Source organism: Pseudopodoces humilis, chromosome 1 (genome assembly GCF_049639895.1).
Source record: "Pseudopodoces humilis isolate 2021_Gansu_Grassland_sample_001 chromosome 1, ASM4963989v1, whole genome shotgun sequence".
Classification (NCBI taxonomy): domain Eukaryota; kingdom Metazoa; phylum Chordata; class Aves; order Passeriformes; family Paridae; genus Pseudopodoces; species Pseudopodoces humilis.
In genome coordinates this window covers 43,116,901-43,139,259 of record NC_142200.1, presented here as the reverse complement: position 1 = coordinate 43,139,259, position 22,359 = coordinate 43,116,901, and the positions used below count along the sequence as shown (strand labels likewise).

At 37.8% G+C, this 22,359-nt stretch overlaps 2 protein-coding genes across 2 annotated transcripts; both read left to right on the top strand.

Annotated features, from left to right (window-relative positions):
* Window positions 1–6,201: 6,201 nt before the first annotated feature.
* On the top strand, window positions 6,202–13,842 carry LOC102112157 (transthyretin). The gene is made up of 4 exons (XM_005517199.3): window positions 6,202–6,330; window positions 7,097–7,236; window positions 11,545–11,680; window positions 13,563–13,842. The coding sequence occupies exons 1-4, from the start codon at window positions 6,262–6,264 to the stop codon at window positions 13,668–13,670; spliced, it is 453 nt and encodes a 150-aa protein (XP_005517256.1). The 5' UTR covers window positions 6,202–6,261; the 3' UTR covers window positions 13,671–13,842.
* A 1,922-nt stretch (window positions 13,843–15,764) lies between these two features.
* On the top strand, window positions 15,765–22,277 carry LOC102111980 (transthyretin-like). Its single transcript, XM_005517197.3, has 4 exons — window positions 15,765–15,922; window positions 17,634–17,764; window positions 20,101–20,236; window positions 21,962–22,277. The coding sequence occupies exons 1-4, from the start codon at window positions 15,854–15,856 to the stop codon at window positions 22,067–22,069; spliced, it is 444 nt and encodes a 147-aa protein (XP_005517254.1). The 5' UTR covers window positions 15,765–15,853; the 3' UTR covers window positions 22,070–22,277.
* The last annotated feature ends 82 nt before the right edge of the window (window positions 22,278–22,359 follow it).

The following is a 22,359-nucleotide window of genomic DNA, read 5'->3' as shown; positions in this document are numbered from 1 at the left end:
TGTTACCTGACTGGAATTCAGTCTCCCAGCTTGGCTGCCAGTAGGTAAAGGGGGCTATAACCACAGCGGTTACTCATGGAAAAGTATACACACATTGCCTTTGTCCATCCATTTAAGCAGCAGTCTGTGCTTGCCTCTATGTAAGGCACACAACATTTCATGCAGAAAGCACACTGGAGAGTTCTTGAATTTACATACACAAGCAAGATTTTCCTTTACAAGATACCAAGGAGTATCAGCCAGTTAATCTCCTGTTGATTCACGTACCCCACTGCATTTCAAAGTGTGTAAATCATTTTTGTCTGTCCAGCTCAGTGTACGGGTAACATGCTGAGAAGCACTTCCTCAAAGCTACCCCTATTTTGTTTAGTATTCCTTCAGCAAGAGCTGCCTCCCTGGATCTCAGAGCTAGCTTTCACATCTGCTGCAGGCAGAACTAGCAAGGGCTTTTGGCTCAGAAAGCTAAAAAATCTATGACCCGTGGCTTGTCTGAAATAGCTATTAACACTTTTCTTTTGCTGGTTCCACACCATGGAAGTGTCTAGCTCTTGAGTTTTTCTCCCTGAAATGTTGTAGTCTACTCTATTCTTGTCCTTAAAATTTGAAGAAGAACAAAAAGAAAAAAAAAAATAAACGTAAAAAACACAGATGTCATTAATGCATTGTACATAGGGTCATGATCTGTTCTGTCCCTTCTCTTTTGAAATATCTTTTTCTTTCTATCCCTGACAAGATATAAGGCTGTTTCCTCTCAGATCCATTTTCAGGAGGCACTCATTTGGTTTTGTCAGAACAGTGACACTGGTAAATGTTCTTGGAAGCTGATGCCAAAGTTCAGTGAAGCCCGTGGTGGATACAGGAACTCTGTTTATGGGATAAAATGCATAATATATAAATGTATAGCATTTCCTCAGAGCTTTTGGCAGGAAGCAGGCACCAGTTCAATTAATAAAAGAAAGGCATAAATGTGTCACTGTCACTGTTACTCAGTAACTTCCCACTCAACAACATGCCCAGGGGATTTTATTGCAGGGCAGAGGAGGATCTTATTCCAAGGTGGGACCGATGGGCAGGAGGGAGATGTGGTTTGGGTGGCCCAGGACACATGACAGAGTGCAAAGGCACTCACAGGCACACCAGCCATAGTTCACATGCATCCATGTGAGTCCATGTGGGGATCTGGTCCCTGTATCTACAATGACCTACACTAAACAGAGACTTGAGTAATACAAAAGACATTAACCAATGGCTAGTCTGGCCCTGTGCAAATTTGTGGAAGCTTTTCAAGAGCCTACTCAAGTGGCCCTGCATGATGGGAAAAAAGGCATTTCCTCACACCTATTTGTAGTCAGGTACCAGAATGAGGTGCCCTAGACTCAGCATTTTACAATCTTAAACAGCAAGATGATGAACAAAGTACATAGCTGCAATAGCTTAGCAAATGTATATAACCTAAGAAAAGATTATCATTTAACCCTACAGAACCTATTTTGGTCATTATTGCTAGAGGAAGATTTTCACTGCTATATCTGCTCTAATTAATAATTTGGTAACTGCAGTCCACTTAGGACAAATCAATATTTGATGGAAATTCGCTTAAAAATACAATACACTCCCAAAAGAGCCTAACCAAGACCCTAGGAAAATAGTGACCTCTGCTAAGGTTTCTTTTTGCTATTGAAACACTTGCATCATGCTGTAGATTGATTGTATGTTTTCCTGTAAGAATGGCACAAAAGATAAATTTAAAATATAAACCACCTAATCATTTTGCTTATAAATAGGTTGACCTTTAAAAACATTGATCTCATGGCAAGTTCCTGCATCTTTCAGACAAAGGAAATATTAAGGCTGGTACAAGGATATTCAGTTAGCTTTGTGCATAAACTGAATTAGGGTTTCCTCTTCAATCACCTGTCTAGACTGATAGATTAGTATGTAGATATGAATACATATTCAAATTGAATAACAGCAGTTTGTTTTTGAGAGATCACAAGACCTATAGGGGTAGCTAATGAAGTAGTAATGATCAGTGCCCAGTGACCTTGGAATTTAAATGCTTCAGAGCCTGCTGAGATGAGCAGGTGCCAGGTGAACTCATACATTACAAATGCCCTAAACCAAGAATCATCTATTTATATGTTTCTTTTTTTGGACTTTGAGCTATGTCCCAGGATGCTCCTTGGACAAAACCTTGGAAATGGTAAAAAACCCTGTGATTTTATACCTCAAGACCAACCCAACCCATCTGTCTTCAAAATTGTTTGCTAACAGTATCCACTTCCTCACTTTTGACGTAACTGGATTTGATTTAAGATAAAAAATAAGGATGTTTTTCTTATTTTTCTGCATAATACCAGTAATGTTTTCTTACTTCCAAGTAAATAGGTAGCGTTAGTCCTGTGAAAATCTGAGAATGACCATTAAAACTCAAAATACAGACATACTCCTCAGTAAAAAGGAAAACTGGAAAGGTTAATAAACATGCAAACACCATGCATACCTGAAATGCCACAATTTTTAACACCATTCTTTATAAATTGAAATTCAAGCTCAAACATGAACCTCTCTGAGCACATTTATTAATTAGAAAAGCATTATCCCTGGCTTTGCAGAGAGGGGAAATGTTATATAACTATCAAATAGTGAAAGCAACAGAAAATTTCTTGGCAGCTTCAAGCAGTTACTGCATTGAGCACTCTAGTTAAGTGCCAGAGCTCTGCCACAGCAACTCAGCTGGAAGGCATCTGAAGTAAAACTCATAGAATTCTTGACTCTAGCTTAGAAAATTCAGGTGAACTCCTTTGAGAGGTAAATCTCAAGTCTTTTTCTGTAAGTCCCTATGGAATGTTACTCCAGAGAAGTGAAGAAAGGTGTCACATTCAGGTCCCTATATTATAGAAAGGATTTTTTCAGAGCCCAGGAATTCATTAATTCTTCAAATGGTACCAGAGAATTCTATCCAGATTACTGAATGGCTTACCCATCTATCAGGCCCTTTCATTCGAGTGTCACAGGAGAAGATTATAGGTTTTTATGGTCGAAGTCAGGTATTCCAGCCTGTCTGAGCATTTTGTTATGCAGAAGCAGTTGGCTTTCTAAATAAAGTCAAATAGAAGGGAATGCAGCAGAGAATAAGGAGCTTATCTATGTAAAACAAGCCTAAGTGTGTGAGACTACATAGAAGAGAGAGAAAAATACTGTAGCATAGTGGGAAAAATCCTTGACATAAACAAGAGTATTAGCAAGACACGTTTGCTCTTGACCTGAACACTGTAATGCTCCCAAGCAGGGAACACGCTTTCATTAGAAATAGGCATTAATCCTAATTCTTCAGAGATGAATTTCAATTGATTTGGAATTCAGATAAGCCTGAAAAGATTCACATATTTGAAGATTATCTAAATTTTTCCATAACTGGGGGTCTCACACTTGTTGATTTCCATAAAGCTGAGGTTACTGGGCACACCAGGGTCTCTTGGCTGTTCTCCTCTCCAGCACCTTAATAACCCTGTATGCTGGGTGAGCACCCCTTCTGGGTTTCATGAGCCCCTAGATCCCAGATGCTTGCACTATATATCCTCCCACTATCTCTGCTTTAGCTATGTAACCCTACAGCTACTTCCACACCAGGATTACTAAATATCTCTTTCTGTTGAGTTTTCAGCAACTCTGTTGACTTTTTCCTTACAAAAGGGCATTTATGCTACTGTTCTGGTCTAAGGCTCTGTGTTACACCATTTTCCTGTGCCATCTATCCTGCTACATCTCAGAGCTCAGCCCCTTTTCATTTCACCTTACTTTTTATCTGTGATAAGTTATTCAGTATATAAGTTTCAGAATCCCATTGCACTAAAAATGTTTAACAGCAACAGACAGACAACAGTCAATCAGCATCTGTTGGATGCTCAGCAGTTACCCATCTTCTTTCTCCTTTTTCCTCCCACAATCATATTTTGATTCTCTACCAAGAGAGAAACATCCTTTTCTGCCAGCTGTTCCAAATCCCTGAGCTTTCACATACATTTTATGGAAAATATTACCATATTGTGGTACTAAGTTGAGACTGACATTGGAAGGGGGAAGATCTACCTAGCATTGCTTTCATTAGGCTATACTAATTGTAAATTAGGTTTACATGCATTTCAGTAGAATTCTGTATAAATTCTAGATGCTTCATGATCAGAGATACAGCAGATACTTTTTTTTTTACCTTCTCACTGAGTCCACCTGTATCTTAGAATTTACAGAAATAATCTAGTTGTGTGCAAAATGTGTGAATGGAGATTCACAAACACACAAAGTCTAATATCCATTCAAACTGGTGTCCCTGCTAGTAGTAAAAAGAATCCCTGTCTGGGTTGTGTATCGGATGTTGAGAGTTGAAAAAAACGGCAAATGAAGGGCAAGGGAAAAAAATAATGTTTGGGTTAGAGTTTTTCATGCTCATTATTCACTCTAAGAAGCATCTGCCCAAAGGACAATGTTATAAAAGAGGGAAGCAAAATAATATGGGCAGGTGAAATGTACTATCGCTGTAGACCTGATTTTTCAGAAACTGCTACTTTGCAGGAAAACCTAGGAGAAAATCATTATGTTTTAAGAAATTGTCCCATAGGAGAGCAATTTCTCATGCAGACAAGTGCCAATACAATTAACTCCTTGGCGTTATTTCCTTGCAGAACAGCTGACTGCAAAACACAGGACAGCCTACTTGCCCTAGAATACAGATCATTTCTCTTCCAGACATCCAAAGCTCATTGCTTCAGAGAAATATTCACAAATAATGAGAACAAAATAATGAAGTAATATGTTGTTGCACAGATTCAGGAGCAGCAATTAACTTTCCAGGATCTGAATATAACCCACAAGTATTGGATTACAGTATGGTTTGTTACTGCTGGGCACCTTGCACTGGCTTTTACATGCAGGCAAAAATGTGTGTAGAATGTTACCTACGTATCAGGCTGCTTTGCTGTAAGGACAAAGGGCACTTTGATCCCAGTGCAGGAGATTACTGTATTATAGATTTTTTGTCAAAAATCAACTTTGCCTAGAGAGAAAAACTGCATAAAGCAGCCTGAAGGCATGAAAGTCTCTGGAGAATACCATTCATGATTTCTCTCTAAGACCTTCATCATAATCATTTTCAAGTTAAGGGGGAAAACTGCTTTTTGTTATAATACTGTGAAATCTGTAAAAAAATGAGTGCTACCTCCTGAAAAGTATAGACTCAGGGTTGTCTGGGACATGAGGAAAAGGAACTGCTAAACAGGGCCGTTTCTTTGTCTCTCAACTAGCACAAGGTACAGGATGTACAGTTTATGTGATGCAGTGGAACAAAACCAGCTATACCATGCCATGTCCCGCACATGACTTCTCCCAGCTTAGGCTGTGGCTGAGTTCACCCCTGAAAAATCTCTAAAATGTACATTTGTACACTTACAAATGTACAAATGTACAAATGTAACAATAATATTCCCAATGTAATAAAGGTTTGGCAACTAGAACCTTAGCCAGATGATAACAAAAGCTCCCAGTCTTTGCTGGCTGTCTTGGCTCCTTCTGGACTCATTTGACTTTTCTGAGACCAGTGACTAAGAGGAGACCTCAGTGTCTACCTGAAGGTTGGGCAAGATGAATTTTTAGAAACTTCTGGTGGGTGTGAGATTTTGTCAGATCCCACTCAAAACAGAGACATTGCTCCTTTCCAGCAAGCAGGGAGACTTATTGGGAATCCATCACTGCTTGAGCCAGACAAGGAACAAACTCCACCACCTAAATACTGAGTCTGCATCTGTATGTGGGATCTGATGTTCAGAAAGCACTTGATATACTGAGAAGAAACATGGGGAATGTGCAGAGAAAGCATTGGGGCATTATCATGCACAACCTGAGGGCAAGATGAAGAAGTTCTCCTAGAACTGGTTGGATTTCTGGGCAAAAAAAAAAGGTCATTTGTGTTATTTTGTGGAAGGCTTTCTATGAGTGTAATCTCCCCAGGCAAGGGTCATGTTTGTGTCCGTTACTTATTTTCTTTGCTCTAGTGATGCTGCAGTTCTTCCATTGACTTCAATGGCAGTGCTATTCATGGACTGACTCTAGGATTGGGCTATTTACTAAGCAAATAATCAGAATCAGCAGTTTTGGAGTCATATGGGCACCCAATAAGCAGCCTGTTTTGTTGTTGGATTGGCTATAAAATCCCAAATCCCCTCAGCTCCTGGCTGCTGGCACCGAGGCTCACTAACAGCAAGCAGAATGGCCTTTCAGTCTGTGCTCTTTGTTTTCTTAGCTGGACTGGTATTTTTCTCTGAAGCTGCACCACTGGTGAGTTTCTTTGTATTCAAACTCAATCATGACAAGAATGACAATCTAGATTTTCTAGATGACTAGCATCCTTCTCATCCATGAAATTCTGAAACCATTGGGCTGCCAGAATGCTATTTCTGGGTTTTCTTTTATAGTGACATCTTCAGAATTACTAAAACTTTTTTTCTTTTCTTGCCATTTACCCACCTATTTTAAGGTATTATGGAAGGGTCAGGGATCTAGGTGGTGTGGACCTTTTCGTGCCTTTGTTTCTATCTATTCATGACTCATCCTGCATCCTCAATAAAGAGGCAGCTTTTCCAAACAAGCTCTTCTCTAAAGCACTGAAAAATGTTTTTGAGGTATGACTAATGATTCCTTATAATGTAATGAAGCCTAAGAGTGGGATATTCTTTCAGCTTTAGGCTGTCAAATATATTCCTTTGTTGGTTTCCCTAGTTAACATACTTTGTCTGCACTTACAAGAATTTACTGTTTTCATATTTGTGATCTCATTATAAAGGTATAACATTATATCATTTTCCTAGAGCCATTTAGAGCAACTCTAAATATTGATCAAGCAATCTGTGTGTGTGTAAAAAAGTTATCAGCATTAAGCTCTAAGATATTTTGCTTAAGAAATAGATGTTTTGAATAGCATTTGTCAGAGAATTTACTTTTCAGTGAATAGTAATTCTGCAATTAGAATCCATCTTTTCACTGGGAGAAGGTTTTTGCAGGCTTGGTGAACAGTTCCTATACAATTTCTCCTCCTTTCCCCAAGGTGTCCCATGGCTCTGTTGATTCCAAATGCCCTCTTATGGTGAAAGTGCTGGATGCAGTCAGAGGAAGCCCTGCATCTGATGTAACTGTTAAAGTTTTTAAACAGGCTGAAGATGGAAGCTGGCAGGACTTTGCTGTTGGGTAAGTTGTGTGGTCTTCTGGAGCCATTTTCAAGGTGCCTTGGGAGAGCAATTGAGGAGTTAACGGAATGGAGCTCTGATCAAAACAGAAATATGTTTCCTGACACATGTGCCACACTATCAGTGTTCACAGCATATGAATTCTGATCTAAAATCCATTAGATTTAAGTGGAATTTATCCATGACTGAAATGTTAATTGCTAAAATATGTTCAGATGCTTATCTTAGTAAGAAACTAGTTCTAATTCTTTTTTTTTTCTCCTAGCTTCAGTATTATCTTTCCTTTCTATAGAAAGAAAAAAAAAATCCTATTTACCAGCACTTTGTAGGTAAACCAGACTAACCTATCTTCATATGCAATGGTTATAGAGCTTTATTTGCAGCAGTCACATACAAAATCCCCTCTGTAAGCTCTGTCTGCACACATGCAAATAATAAGTGCATTATTCATCTTTTGCCATGTACCAAATGTGCTGGCTGGAAGAAACTCCTTGACCAGAAAGTTTTAAAGAGTCCTATTATAATGCAACCCAGAGGAAAAATTTCAGCATTTGCTTGAGGTAATTTCTCTAGCTCTGAATGTCTTTTTCTAGAATGACAGACCGATACCAACAGATACCTAGCATCCTTACAAATACCTTAGCACATCACAGAGGGTCAGACAATAATATCTTCAGTCTGTGACAGGTGTATGAGTAACAGAAGAACACAGTTTACTAAAATCCAAATACCTGAAGTATTCAGACATTTAACTTTCATTGCAACAATTTGTTGAATCAGATTTTTAAATAACTCAAGAAGTCTCCAGTAGTAGCAGAATATATAAGCACAGAGTGATAAGCTCAGAATGATAAGCACAAAAATGGACAGGAGTCAACTGTACATTTTATTGTCTTTTACTAGGATTTTTTTATAGCTTGATTTACACAAGAAGAGCAGAAAAAAAAAAAAACAGAGAAGAAGACTATTAGGAAAGATAACTTTCTCTCCATCTGAATGGTTTCTTTTTATATAATTAAAAACAAAATACACTTTTCCCCATTGAAAAGTACCAAGAAAGTTTACAAGATTAAAAGAGAAACAAACAACTCCACTCCCAAGTGCTGAGTGTTAACTTAGGAATAAATGACTCCTAAAATGGATTTATATACTTTAATGAACAGCGAAATTCCATGGAAAATGACACATTTTTTTCAAGGAAAGCATAAACAGGAATAACATCTTATCCCTTGTGATCAATCCTTTCATTATTCAGAAACCAAATTATTTCAAATGTTTCATCAAGTGCTGTTTAACATTTAATGCAAAATACAATTTACAGAAGAATAAGTTAAATGTAATGTCATTATTAAATGCCCTCACATCTGGGGAATAACAGTTGCTAGTTTGCATCACTGCTCTCAACAAACCCATGGAGACAAATCCTGTAGTTCTTTGGCAACTTCTGTTGATGCTTTAGGGTAGTACACTCAAGAAAATCTAATCACTTCTTCTTAAATATAAATTGAGAAGATTAACCCTAGGCAAGTGAGAACCATTTTGCTGGGGGATGGCAGTGAAGGAACATTAAATCACAACTTTTACTGCAGGTAGACTTTGACCTTTTTCTTTGCTTGTATCATAACAAAAACTGCTTTGAGTGATACCATTGACTTTAGGTGATGACAGTTGTCTGAACCAAGTTTTCATATGCGATTACAATTTTATTATTTTGGGGATACCAGAGTCTGCCTGTGTTAAAACAGCTGAAAATATAATTGAAGTCCAGATACACAGTCTGTAAATACTCCTCAGGTGAATAATATTTTGAAGTTACAGTACCTAGAAGATACATAGGAGAAAATTACCTTTTGTACAAATGTCTGTTGTAGTTATGTTTTTACCATTTTGTTTTCTTGTTTTTACTTTCTATTGGAGCTCCTCCCATGACTAGCTTTGACCTTCTTGCTACTCAAAAGTTTTTGGAAATCTAGGTCTTATCATGTGGTTCAAGAGTTGCAGTCACTGAACACAGTTTTCATGTGACCTAGGTCATCAGTCATGAAAGAAAATATTTCTGTGCATTTGAAATGGTTCCCCAACTCTCCTTTTTTTTTTTTTAACTCTAAAATAAGAGCTTGTGTTCCTGAGATACTTCCTCATCAGTCTGCATCTGAAAGCCTAGTTTATCTCAATGCAGTATGTGTCCTAAGAGTTCATAAACATCATTGTACAGACAGTGCAGATTTAACCTGGCCACAATATAAAACTAAGGCCCAGATAGTAAAAAAGAGGATCAGGATTGCAGTATGAGCTGGCACTGTAGTAACTTTACTGGAAAAGCACAGCTTTTTGTCTTAACTGTCCATCTTACAGCAGATGTGGCAGTCCACATCCAGATCCAGTGTAACATCCACATTACATTTAGTCCCCTGCTCAGAAAGAAATACAAGTGCTGTTCAGAAGCAATCACAGAATTTTGCTACCAGTGCTGCATGCTGAGCATTCTCTGCCTTGTGCTAATCCCCTCCAGGCTCTGAATCACACACTGTCCTGTTGGCTGTCTGTGCAGCAGTAATGCTGAAGGGTTTCCTTGTGAGACCAGTGGCATTGAATGGCTACCACTTAATAACTAAAATACAGAAAGTGCCATTAACTTCTGGTAGTGGGCATGCCTTTTCAAGTGAGCTCTTGTTTCCAGTTTCATGGCTGTTCTGGATGGTTAACCCCCTAGGGAAAGCACCATTCTAGCTCCATCCACATTTTCCACAAACTAAAACTAATTTGTTTGTCTGAACAAAGATTTTAAGGCAGACACCATTTTTTCCTTTTAATTGCTTTATGTCTAGACTGTGCAGATTATAAGCAGAAGTACATGGATTGCTAACCTCTTCTGTAGGATCTCAGTAATTCTGTTTCACAGCTTCAAGAACACTCACAAAGGAATTTTTTCTTCTTTTATTAAAGCAATATAGATTAAACCAGGAATTACTAATTAAACTAAAAGAAAACAGATGCATACACTTTACAAACTGACTGGGATACTTGTTTCAAATAGGACTTTGATTTTCTGCAGGTTTGGTCTGCCCTGGATACAGTTGATTACAGTTGTATTGGACCAATGAGATTTTGTCAGTCTTAGCAAATAAGAAAAATGAAAATTTGCATGGGATTTTCAATCCTGTTATCTCTTAATTTAAGCAAAGCTCTGTCATTCAGTCTTTTTTAATTTACCACCATTAACCAAAGATTACAAATAATGTGAAGGAGGAGAAAGAGACTGGGAAAGTAAAGCCCAATAGCACAACTGATTCTGTCCCAGGTAAGCAGTATGCCACTGCTTTCCCCACTTCCTCTCCTCCTCCTCAAGTTTGTTTTCTGCCTTGGCAGTTACTTCTTGTTATAAGACAGGACAGTTCCATTAGTTCTTCCAGTCAAGGCTTTCTTCATTATTCCTTCAACTATACTTCATGTGATTATGAAGTACTATAAATATCAAATAAATATTTTCAGCAGAAAAATATACAAACAAAAATAAACAAACACAAAAGGTTAAAAAATCAAAAACTAAATGAAAGGAGGGAAAAGAGATAAATGTGGTTTAGGAGCTAAGTATGTAAATATTTAAACAGCTGTCATACAAAGCTTGAAAAGCCTCCTTTGCAAACAGATAGGGTGCAGTGACAGCTATACTTCCTTCTTGCTGCTGGAGTTTCTTCATCCACAGTTTTTTGCTATGAGCTGAGCACATAAGCTCTGAGCTGGGAATTCCTATTGCTCATTTTTATGGTACCCAGTGGAAGAGGCCCCTGCTCTTCGACCAAGGCATTGTAATTCAAATTATTAAAATCTTGTGATGCTAAATTGCTTTTCCAAGACATTACCACTCAGGGTCACATAAAATCACATCAGTGCAAAGGAATAAACTCCAGAGCCTCGGTGCTAATAACTAGAGAACAAAATAATTTTCCAATAAAATTTCTCTCCTTAGTTTCATTTTGAGATTTGGCATCTTGCCTTTCATCATGACAATGCTTCTCCTAAGGCAGTAACCTTTGGTTGCAGAGGACTTTTGCTACAAGTTAAACATGATACTATAAGAGGGACCTTAAACCAGCCAGCCTTGATTTGTGATGTATATGGGTGAGTTGGTAGCAAGGCCAGACTCCGCAATGTATGGAAACATACACTACATAGAGGGAAGGAATCATTAAAAACTCAATCAATGTAGAATTTGGCACCTCTGCTATTTAATATTCCACACTGACTGCTTCTGTTTAGTGTCTAAATGACAGTATAAAATATTTATATGGCTATTTAATCATTACAGGAAAACCACAGAGTATGGGGAGGTTCATGAGCTCACAACAGAAGAACAGTTTGTAGAGGGAAAATACATGGTGAAGTTTGAAACCAGCTCTTACTGGAAGGCGCTCGGGCTTTCAGCATTCCACGAATACGCTGATGTAAGTAGTGGCAAATCTCCTCAATAACGAGTATACACTGCCTGTGTAGTGGCATCAGCTGGAAAGAGCAAACACAGCCCTTTAATAATGAAGGAGCAGCATCACTCAGGGAAGTGGTTCACTGCCACACAGCACTGGACAAATAAAGGCAGTAAACATCCAGCTAAGCCAGGGGAAGGAAACAACTTCCCTGCAAATGCTGACACAGCTCTTCCAAAGTGTAGCTGTGCCCTTTCACCCACTCATACCAGTAGGGAATCTTGCTTGAAAAGAGCTACATTAGTCAAAAGTTGACAGTGTGTCTAAAAACAAACAAGGAAAAAAACTGTACCAAGAAAAAGAGACTGCTTCTACTGATGCTGAAGGAATGGAGAGATTAGGAAACCCTAATTTTATAGGAAATAAACTATGCTTAAATCAGAGGTATTTCCCCCATATCAGTCACATGAAAATCCCTAATTAGAATTCATGTATTCTAATATGACATGTAATTACAGGAAAAACCTATTCTTTCTGGTGTGCCTTTTTTTAAATGATGTTCAGTACCAAAATGCGTAATTAAAAAAAAAAAAAAAAAAGGTATAAAAAAGTAAAGAAATAACTATAGTGGGAAAGGAAAAGTTGACTATTTCATTGATATTCAAATTTCACAAGCAGGCCAGCAATACAATAATGTCCTGTCTCTCCCTTTGCTTTCAGTCCTACACTGATTTATTGTGTGCTCTATCCTACTACATTTACTTAGCACACCCAAAAATCTGTTTAGATTCTTCAGGCTTAATCTGTCATTAAATTTAAGTTTCCCCAATTTAAGTAGTCTGGAAAAGCTACTGGTAGTGTTGTAGAACATTTCAAACCACAAGTTCATGGAGCTCTGTGGAAGACTGGAAAAAATGACTGAGTCCCAGTCCATAATAGTCTGAGGTGCAGTTTGGGTGATTTAGGTGGAAAAAAAACCCTCAAAAGTATTCCCTAACCATTTGGATGTCTGAAAGTGGAAAGGGCTACAGCTCAGAAGATGCTTAAAAGTGCCTGACTAAGATTGTTTCAGCTAGGCTGAAGAAGCTTTCCCTTGACATAATAAGCCTACAGGTGAACAAGCTAGCCTGGGAAGTGGGTAGAATTCAGTCACTGACTGTGTACAAGATAACTGAAGCCTACAGTCCTCATGTCCCAGCTGCTTAGACTTTGGACTTAGGAGACAACTCTAGTCTACTTATAGAAAGTACATCATGGTTTAGAAAATAAATCAAATAGTAGGCTAAAGAAATCTGGAATTTAACCCAGGTGACAATACTTTTCTGGGAATTGGGTGTCCTAAGTCCCATTGGACTGATTTGGAGAGGAGGAGATTTGAATTGTCTTAGGACAAGGGTGTCTCCTTGTTCTGGCAAGTCTATCCACTCAGTTCTTAATGCAAAAACTGACCCATCACCAGTGGTGTTAAAGACAGGAGGGAGCACTGAAGTACAGAAAATAGCTTTGGGCTCCAAGTGCCTGCCTTTTTTGGACACGTCACACAGGGGTTGTATTTAAATTCCCTGGGTGGAATTTCATCTCTGTCTTTCTTACTGGTCATTTGAGATACTTCCCCCTCACCCTCCTATTCCACATCACAAAGCAGTTTGCCTGGCTCAGATGTGGGTATTTCCATCCAGCTTCGCTGCAGCTCTCAGTGGAAGTCGGCCCAAATCTCACAAATATCTCAGTCCCTCACAGGCAGTCATAAAGTAGAGGAAGCATTACCCTTCAGAAGGGTAAAAGCATTGAACAGAACTAGCCAAGTGTTGTGCAGATGATGTGAGGGGTTGCTGCTTGGTTTTTAATAAGGTAGCTTTGGCTGTTTGCTGTTCATCATGACCACAGGTTTTCTCTTTTCCAGGTGGTGTTCACTGCTAATGATTCTGGTCACCGCCACTACACCATCGCCGCTCTCCTCAGCCCTTTCTCCTACTCAACCACTGCTGTTGTCACTGATCCCCAGGAATAAACATGTACTATCTTTTTCACTTTCCTCCAATAGAACTATCATAGGCTTTTAGGAGGAAGGTTTTTCCTACTGCTAAAGCATAACTTTTTGCTACATTAGTTGGTTTTTTTTCTCCATTTTGTAACCTGGCAAACTTCAGACAAGTCAATAAAATATTACTTCTTTAAAACAATTTTGACTCAATTAGTGACATTTTATTGTTTCCTAAAGTATTATGATTTGCATCGAAGTGCAAAGGACATCTGAAAAACATGCATGGGATGACACTTGATTTAGTTTTGTTATCTTCCTACCACTACCTTAAAGAAATCTCACCAAATACATTGGCTCAAAACAGGAAATTCACATAGTTGTATTACTATAAAAAAAATACCAAATAAATATACTCAAAATAAGAAAGTCATCTGTGCTACTCCAAGTTTACACACAGAAAATATGGTCCCACTGTCAACCAGCTCAAAGGGTGAATAGGTAAAATTCTGAATATCCAGCAGCAGAACAAACTGCAGAAACCATTGAAATAAGTATTTCCAGAGAGATGAAAGAGTTAAAATCTGGCTAGATTTACTTAAAACTTCAGGTAAACATCAACACATTGATGTTTCAAGAGGAAAGTTGCCTGCTCAATCAATCTAGAAAGCACTGAAGTAATTTCAGTTAGCACTTTTTTAACATCTTTGATATTAAAGTAATTATTTGACATCACACAGGTGGCTACCTTTTACAGGTGCATTCCAGTTAAATCCCTAATAAGTCAAATCTGTAGCCATCATTAAAAAGAAGTCCATAAAGAGAAGCAGCATCTTAATACTCTCTTCATATTTTTAGAAATAGGAAAAGGTAAGCTTTGGAGTGATTGTGATTCAAATAAAATTGCTGATAAACTGACTAAAGAGGGCTTTAGCAGTGATTTCTGTAAACCAATGGCCTATTGTATTTAAAATATCCTGAAGCAGAGGAATGGGGTTTTAACTGGATTACGTAAATTACAGAGAAAGAAACTGAAGTGGTGCCAGACAGAAGCCTTTAGCACTCATTTGCAGCTGACCTTGGAGTTCATACCCAGAGCCTGCTGGGATGACGCCATAGCAAGTGAATTCACAAGTTACAAAAGACTGCCTTTAACATTTCAATGATTACTTTTTCACGGATTTCTAGATGCTACCATAGTTACACAACTCTTGTAAGCAGTGCAAACAGTTTCAAAACAGCACCCACCATGAAGTATGGAGATTCCATGGGATCCTGCTATCCCTGGAGCTTGAAAGGTTTCATTTGAAGTGTGTTAAGCCCTCAAAATAGGACGTAAATTTACTCGTATAGATATACTCGGCAAAGAAACAAAACAAGCAGAAAAAAAAAAACTATTCTGCTGGTAGCCATCTATTTGATAGAGAGGATAAACCTATTTAAAGAGTGTATGTACATATGTCTAAGCCAAGATTAGAAAGACAAAGTTTAATTTCAAGAAGTAGTATTTCCCTCTGTTGAACCAGATGCTTCTGGTAGGAGTTGACTTGCAGGTATACAGGGAAAGTCCTGAGCTTGTACTGAATCTAAGGGACAAGTGATACAACTTAAAATACTGTTTAAATGTGCTTCAGAAGTCAGTGTGTTGAAAACCAAAAGTAATATTTTTTTCTTCCTAGGGAATACGTAAAATAACAAAATAGCCCACAGATTATCCACCTACCTTTTATTAGAGGTGGGGAGGAGAGTGACACAGAGAGGAATCTTTTAATGTATAAGCATGGGTGACTCAATTAAATCCAGCCATAACCACAGAGAATTTCTCACTGAAATTGCTGAGTTGATATAACATTTGTATTTCTCTCAGTTATGAGGTCAATACAGCATTATTCCTCAATTAAAAAATAAAAAAGAAAAATCAAACAGAATAGATATTTCTTCCAAGAAAATTGTCACAGTAGTTGAACTAGGCCATGTTCACAGTATTTCCACAGACAAGGGTATTAAAGACTTATTTTCACAAACAAGGTTCATGTTTGTATGGGTTACTTATTTTCTCATTATTTACTAAGTAAATAGTATGAATCTATGTGTTGAAAGTCATAGGGGTTTTCTGATAAGTAGCTTTGAGAGCATTTGAGAGGCCTTGATATAAAAATCACAGGTCCCACCTGTTTCTGCTTGCTGACAGAAACTTCCTAGTGGTAGCCAAAATGGCTTTTCATTCTGTATTTCTGGTTTTCTTAGCTGGCCTGGCACTTTGCTCTGAAGCTGCACCATCGGTAAGTGTCTCAGGACTGAAGTCCTTCTACTGATGTAATCCAAATATTTTTATTTTATTATTTTTTAATTAATGTAAGAAAAAAATCCATTTTTTTATTACTATTATTTTGATTTTACAGTATGTACTGACTGTAGTTCTCTGGGGCTGCTCTTTTCAGGTCCTTCTTTCTCCTTCTCTAGTGATTAGTGAGAGGACTTTATTGGTAGAGGAGTAGCACTTGTCATTAGACATAGCAACAATACGAAAAGCAATGTAAAACAAGAAAGGGAAAACTATCATACTCACTAGACAAAAACCCTTGAGCATTCATAAAATAATGAACAACCTGTGTCACGAGGAATTTCATCTCCTGTTGCAAAATCCATGCTAGAGAAAGGCCTTGTTTAGACTTCTGCCTTACTGCTCTACCCACTACAGCTTAATCCCAGGTAAGTAAAGAACAGAGCTTAAGTCAGGATTCTTCTTCCAGAGGGGTCACTTATCCCAGGAAAGCAAGCTAAAGACTCAGATGCTTCAGCCTGAAATTCTCCTACAACAGCCTTGTCTTTCTCTCCTCAACTACCCATTTTTCCTCTCAACTGTGATCTTTGGGAAAATAATACCTGATAAAAGTTGTTGAGGAATTAGACTTTCCTTGAGCTCCCAGAGTGTAAAAGTCAGGAAAATCAGTGGTGGCAGTGCAGCCCTTCTTGCTGAGGTCTCACAAGTAACACTAGTGAGGAGCCCCTGCATTTCAGAAAGGGAGCATGAGGAATCTGGGCATACAGGCAGGATAGATTGATGCTGATATATTGGTATGATGCTAGACAGGGATCCTGGCCCATGAAACATCCCAGACTGTAAGAGGGAATGAAAGAGAGGGCTCTTAATTTTTAACCATCTACATCACAATTCATTTTACAATGATTAAATGGATATCAGCAACTGCTATTTTGAGATCATCCCTGTTTAGCACCTTCTACAAAGCTCTGTTTTCTCACTATTCATCTGCAGAATTAGGTAAGCTCTAAGCCTTGATTCACCTCTATTTTTGAAAAGGTAAAACATCAGGCCATAACCACTACTTGTGATGAATACATGGGGATGGAACTATAGCCATGCTGTATTTGAAGGAAGGATTTTCTCTCCTGTCCTTGTGTAGCTGCCAGGGTTGACAAATCTTCATGCAGTTAGGACAGAGTCTGTATGTGGTGCTTAAAACGTTTACAGCAGAACTGTAACTCTGTGGAAACTGAGATAACTCTATGGCAACAAGGTATCAGAGGCTCTCAAATCCAGAAAGATGTGCTCAAATTGCCAGTCCAAAATACCGGGGAAGAGTTGGTAGATTTTTAAACATGCCTACTACCTTTGAGGATGTAATTATTTCCTGTTGAGGCCACAATTTGACAACAATGAAGTTACAACTTCATGCTGGAGATGATTTGTAACTAAGCCATGCCAAAAAAAAAAAAATAGAGACGTGGTCTCACAGCTGCAGTGCCTCCCTGGTGTGCATGGCTACATTCCCAGCAGCTCCTGAAATCTTGCTTCCTCACTCCACCATATCCAGCCCCCAGAATGCTTCAGATTCTGTTTCCTCAGCACACAGAAATCTTGTGGAAAATATGGTCTCTACTGTACATCTGAATAATAGCATTCCTTACTGTTTTATGATGCACCATCACCTACCCTTCTTGACATATAAAAATTCTCTCTTCCTATTGCAGGACCCTCCTGATGCCAAGCATCCTCTTTCTGTAAAAGTTGTGGATTCAGTCCGAGGAAGTCCAGCTCCAAATGTTCCAGTTAAATTATATAAAGAAGCTGCAGATGGATCTTGGGAACTGTTAAATTCAAAGTAAGTCACACTAAACTAATGAGTGAAAGATGGGAAAGGCAATAGGAAGAGGCCAAATAGTTCAAAGACCAGTTCCACATTCTCTAAAGTGAGATGTCTGTTTTGCTCAGAGGAAAGATAACATACAATTGAATTAACTTGCTGCAGACTGTCTTTTAAATGTACTACAGTTTAAACTACCAAAATGGTTTTATAATGCCTTATAATTCATATGAACACAAGAAAGTGTTTTCAGCTATCCTTTAATTCAGTCATCCCTTCTCTTTAATTTCATTGCAAAGGTCTATATTACTTTTAAGTACCCACCGATGAACTGCTGCATTGCTACCAGAAGAGTCAGACTCTTACATTTTGAAACCAAGACTCTGGTTGAGAACCCAAACCTTACTGGCCATTTTCCATCTTTCTAAATGGATTTTCATTTCTTACAACACCACAGTTTTAAAAAGAAACTGTTTTGAACATATACCATATCGTATTTGATAGCCTTCTTTACTTCACGATAAATGACTTAGCCAAAAGGAGAAAATTTGGGGATAAATCTTTCTCACCTTCTCTCCCACAGTGAAGCAATAACACCTCAAATAACAGAAAAGAATCTCCAGATATATAAATTCTGCCATGTCTTTTAAAAAACATAATTGTAGAATTTAAAAATGCAGATGACTTTTTTTTAATTTGCCCTCTATTTTGATATATATTAACACACAAAAAAAGAATAAAAAGAAATTTTTACTTATAGTCTGAAATTAAATTGGAAAAATTCTTAGAGGATACACAGAATGAGCATTCTTTATTCACTGAGCAATATTCCACTTCCGCACTTAGCTGTTCATGATAGCTGCAGAGTCTCATCTGAGACCTTTCCAGGTATGCTAACAGTCTATTCCACCTTAAGAAAACAGGGCTCTCAAGGGTCTGGCATAGCCCATGAAATTCAACAGTGAATTTCCAGACTCAGATGCATTTCTAGAAATTCTAGTAGAAGCTGTTCATATGGATCTTTGGTGTCACGGAGCAGTGGGCTGGCACAAGCAACATTCCTCTCATGTGTCCTTGAAAAATATAGGTAGAGTGAAGGGCACACATACAGTGTGGGGAAAACAATCTATTCATGTTGTCCTACTTAAATTGACTCGCACCCTCAAGTGACAGGACAATTTCACACATATCCCATCACTATTCTATTATCACACACTGTAAATGTGTGAAACTTTCCAGTAAGAGTGTTCAGTTCACTTATCTTCATTTCTGAGCTTAGAGACTCTATATAAAGATGCTCATAACAGCTGGATGTCGACTGAAGTCTTAAAAACACATTTAACATTTGAAACAAGGAGAAAAATAACTTCAGAATAAGGGAAGCAAAAGTATTGCTAATACTAAAACAACCTCTCCCACCTTGATAATTTGTAAATACTTGAATGCTAACAAGAGGTCCCGTAACAAATGTTCACAATCAAAGATGCATTTGGTATTATCTGAAAAAACTTATTAGAAAAGTGATCAGTTATTACTGGCAGCCCTGCTATTTGTGGATAATCTACCTAATAAAAAATTATTTTATTACAATTATTTTTTATTATTATTTATTACAAAGTTTATTTTACACAAAGGTGTTTCAAAAAAGGGACATATCTGTGAGACAGCATTCAATATTGCTTCTGGACCCCTAAATGGGTTGGTGTTCAAAGATGTATGGTTTCAAATCAGTACTAGGGCTTTATGTAACACTGATAGTATCTTCAAATCAAACAAAACTGCCTGTTTGTTGAGGCCAACACAAACCACAAGAAATTCTATGAGGCTACACTGCTAAGCTGACCTATGGTCATTTTAAATAGCAGATCTCAAATTTCTAATAGCCAACTGTAAACAACATTTATACTGATGAAACAACTCCATACATTTAAATAGGAAAGAGAACCATGGAAAAACCAGGACAGTTTACCCTACTTAGTAGCACAGTGAGTGCATCACAGAGCTTCCATATTGCTTGCAGCAGTGAAGTTTTCCCTCTGAGTGGGTTCATTTAATTAATTCCAGGAGTCTGCCAAGAGCCTATGAACAATAATGCCAGTTTTTGGCTCACCCCCAAACCATGCAGAGTAAGTGAGATGGCAGGCAGCCATCTGCTGTGGTCACTGTGGAAGTAGCAAATGCCAAGATAAGCTCTGAGGCATCCATAATACAGATGGATATAAACCATTCCAGATCAATAGAAGTATTCATCCTATTACTTAAGCCACACATCACTCAAGTTCAATTGCTAAAAGCTGCATCTTTCTCAGGCTTTTAACCAAACTATAAAAGTGTGTTCTTCTACCATTACACAGACAAACCAATGAAAAAGGAGGCCTCCCAGAGCTTACAACTAGAGAACAATTTGTAGCAGGGTTATACAAGCTTGAGCTTGATACAGCCTCTTACTGGAAGAGTATGGGCTTGAATCCCTTCCACGACCATGCCGATGTGAGTATTCCTTTTTTCCTCTATTTCAATTTCAAAAAATAAAGATACTTAATATGTGTAACTTCAGTTACTATCTGCATATGTTGAACTTTCTTTTCACTTTAAAGTATTTTCACATTAACACTTTAAATTCACCGTCTCAAAGCTTTGTAGCAACATAGTCATGACAGAACCTAGTTACTAGTTCCCCCATAAGTCTCAAAGCTCCTAGATGCGATACTTATGAAGAGGTTTTCCATCCTTCTACCTCTACTTAAGCCCACGATTGGTTTTGTGATTATTCAAAGTGTTTGAGGGACAATAAATGGAGTACTCTGTGAAGTCCCCTGGGAAAAGCATTTATCTGCCTTTCAGCGCAAGTATTTGTATAGCTACAGACAAAGTTCATATTTAGATTTTTAAAGACAACAAAATTATGTATTATGTTCTGGATGCTTGGAGCCCCATTTTAAAAGAGAAAAAAAAAAAGGTACAACATGCCTCTTTATTTGCACGGAACAAATAACCTGGTTAGAGGAAGGTGTTCCAAAACAGGTACCAAGTGAGGCCTGATGAAGGATTTGGGACTCCTTGGGGACTGTCTCCGTCCCCTCAACAGCTTTAGCAGCAGTTCTATGTTTGTTCTATGTTTGTTAGACTGTGACACATCTGCTCAGCTATTCCTTATCTCTGTGGAGAAAAGGTGGCAAACACCTGGATTAAATTTTCTGTCTTCCTGAAGCAAATGGAAGATGACATTCTTGTACTAGACAATAATGAAGGTTAATCCTGGATAGTCTTGCCTTCTGTGGGAACTCTAAAAAAAAGGGAAGATGAAAGATTTAAAGCATGCAAGTAAATTAATTGTATATCAAGATAATGGTTGACTGGAAATTAATTTAATCTACAGTGCAAGAGCCTTCTTTCTTAAAAATAAGCCTCAGTAGGGAACATATTTTGCTCAGTTCACTGATTGTTTCATATGCATCTTTTTTATTAATATTGAAAGGAGCACAAGCTGTGCATCACAGAATGCTATTAAACTGTCTGTTTTAAAAGCTGACACCTCTCATCTCACAACACAAAATAATGTATTATGTGGAGTGAGAAATCAAAGGACAGGAGGTGCTGATCAGGGAGATGTTAATAGGGCTGTGGTAAATCATTCCTATGCAAGGTTATTATCATACTGTGGCCAACTTCTCTGACTAGTATACTAGATTTTAAAGCAGAACTAAAGAAACTCATTGTTTTATACTATGGCCTAATGATAGCTAGTGTAGCACTGTTTAATTCTGTTCCTTGAAGTACAGAACATGTTAAGAACAACAAAAGCACTCCAGCACTTGAAAGAATGGCCAAATGGGCTAGCTGGTTTTTGGTTTTTTGGTGTTTTCTTTTGTTTGTTTGGTTTGGTTTTTAACAAAGAAAATCAATGGGGTTCATAGTAAACCTCTATAAGGAAGCAATAAGGAAAAAAGAAAAAAAATCTTGTTGCTATTTATGAATACCAATGAGGAAATGCCAATTTGGATAATAAATAAATTCTTAAATAGTGATATTTATACTTTTAACAAAGGATATTTAACCAGTGGAAAAACTGTGTTACAGGCAGTCACAGTCCAGAGTGAGAATATTTCTGAAGTTTCATGCGAAGTTGCATACAATGATCACAATGCTCCTATCTAGGCTTTTATCTAGAGATCACTTCTCATTTTGTCTCGCATTTGTTTTTTCTTTTTCTAGGTGGTGTTCACAGCTAATGATGCTGGTAATCGGCATTACAAGATTGCTGTTGTCCTTAGTCCCTTCTCTTACTCAACTACAGCAGTAGTTAGTGACCCAGTGGAATAGAAGCTGACATTAAGCATGAAAATTCAGTTGTGTAAATTAAAATTTCCAGAAATGATAAGAACTTGGTATCTGACTGTATCAACAGCTTTAGATTTCATAGTAAATCACCAACAGTAAGTTTTTTATTCACTTTGTTTACCTTAGGAAGAAAGTGTATTGACTTTGTTTCCAAATTCTCTTCTAAATAAAAGTATTCTGCATTTCTGTATTGCCAGTATTGCCCTTCAGAGTAGAAGTTTAGGATTTGAAAAAAACACATTAACATTATGAGAAAATTTATTGAAATTCCA

Excerpts from the sequence above, each read along its gene's own strand:
- LOC102112157 (XM_005517199.3), top strand. The coding sequence starts at position 6,262 with ATGGCCTTTCAGTCTGTGCTCTTTGTTTTCTTAGCTGGACTGGTATTT. Across the intron at positions 6,331-7,096 it reads TCTCTGAAGCTGCACCACTG|GTGTCCCATGGCTCTGTTGA; the intron begins GTGAGTTTCTTT and ends CCTTTCCCCAAG. Across the intron at positions 11,681-13,562 it reads CATTCCACGAATACGCTGAT|GTGGTGTTCACTGCTAATGA; the intron begins GTAAGTAGTGGC and ends TCTCTTTTCCAG.
- LOC102111980 (XM_005517197.3), top strand. The coding sequence starts at position 15,854 with ATGGCTTTTCATTCTGTATTTCTGGTTTTCTTAGCTGGCCTGGCACTT. Across the intron at positions 17,765-20,100 it reads TGGGAACTGTTAAATTCAAA|ACAAACCAATGAAAAAGGAG; the intron begins GTAAGTCACACT and ends ACCATTACACAG. Across the intron at positions 20,237-21,961 it reads CCTTCCACGACCATGCCGAT|GTGGTGTTCACAGCTAATGA; the intron begins GTGAGTATTCCT and ends TTCTTTTTCTAG.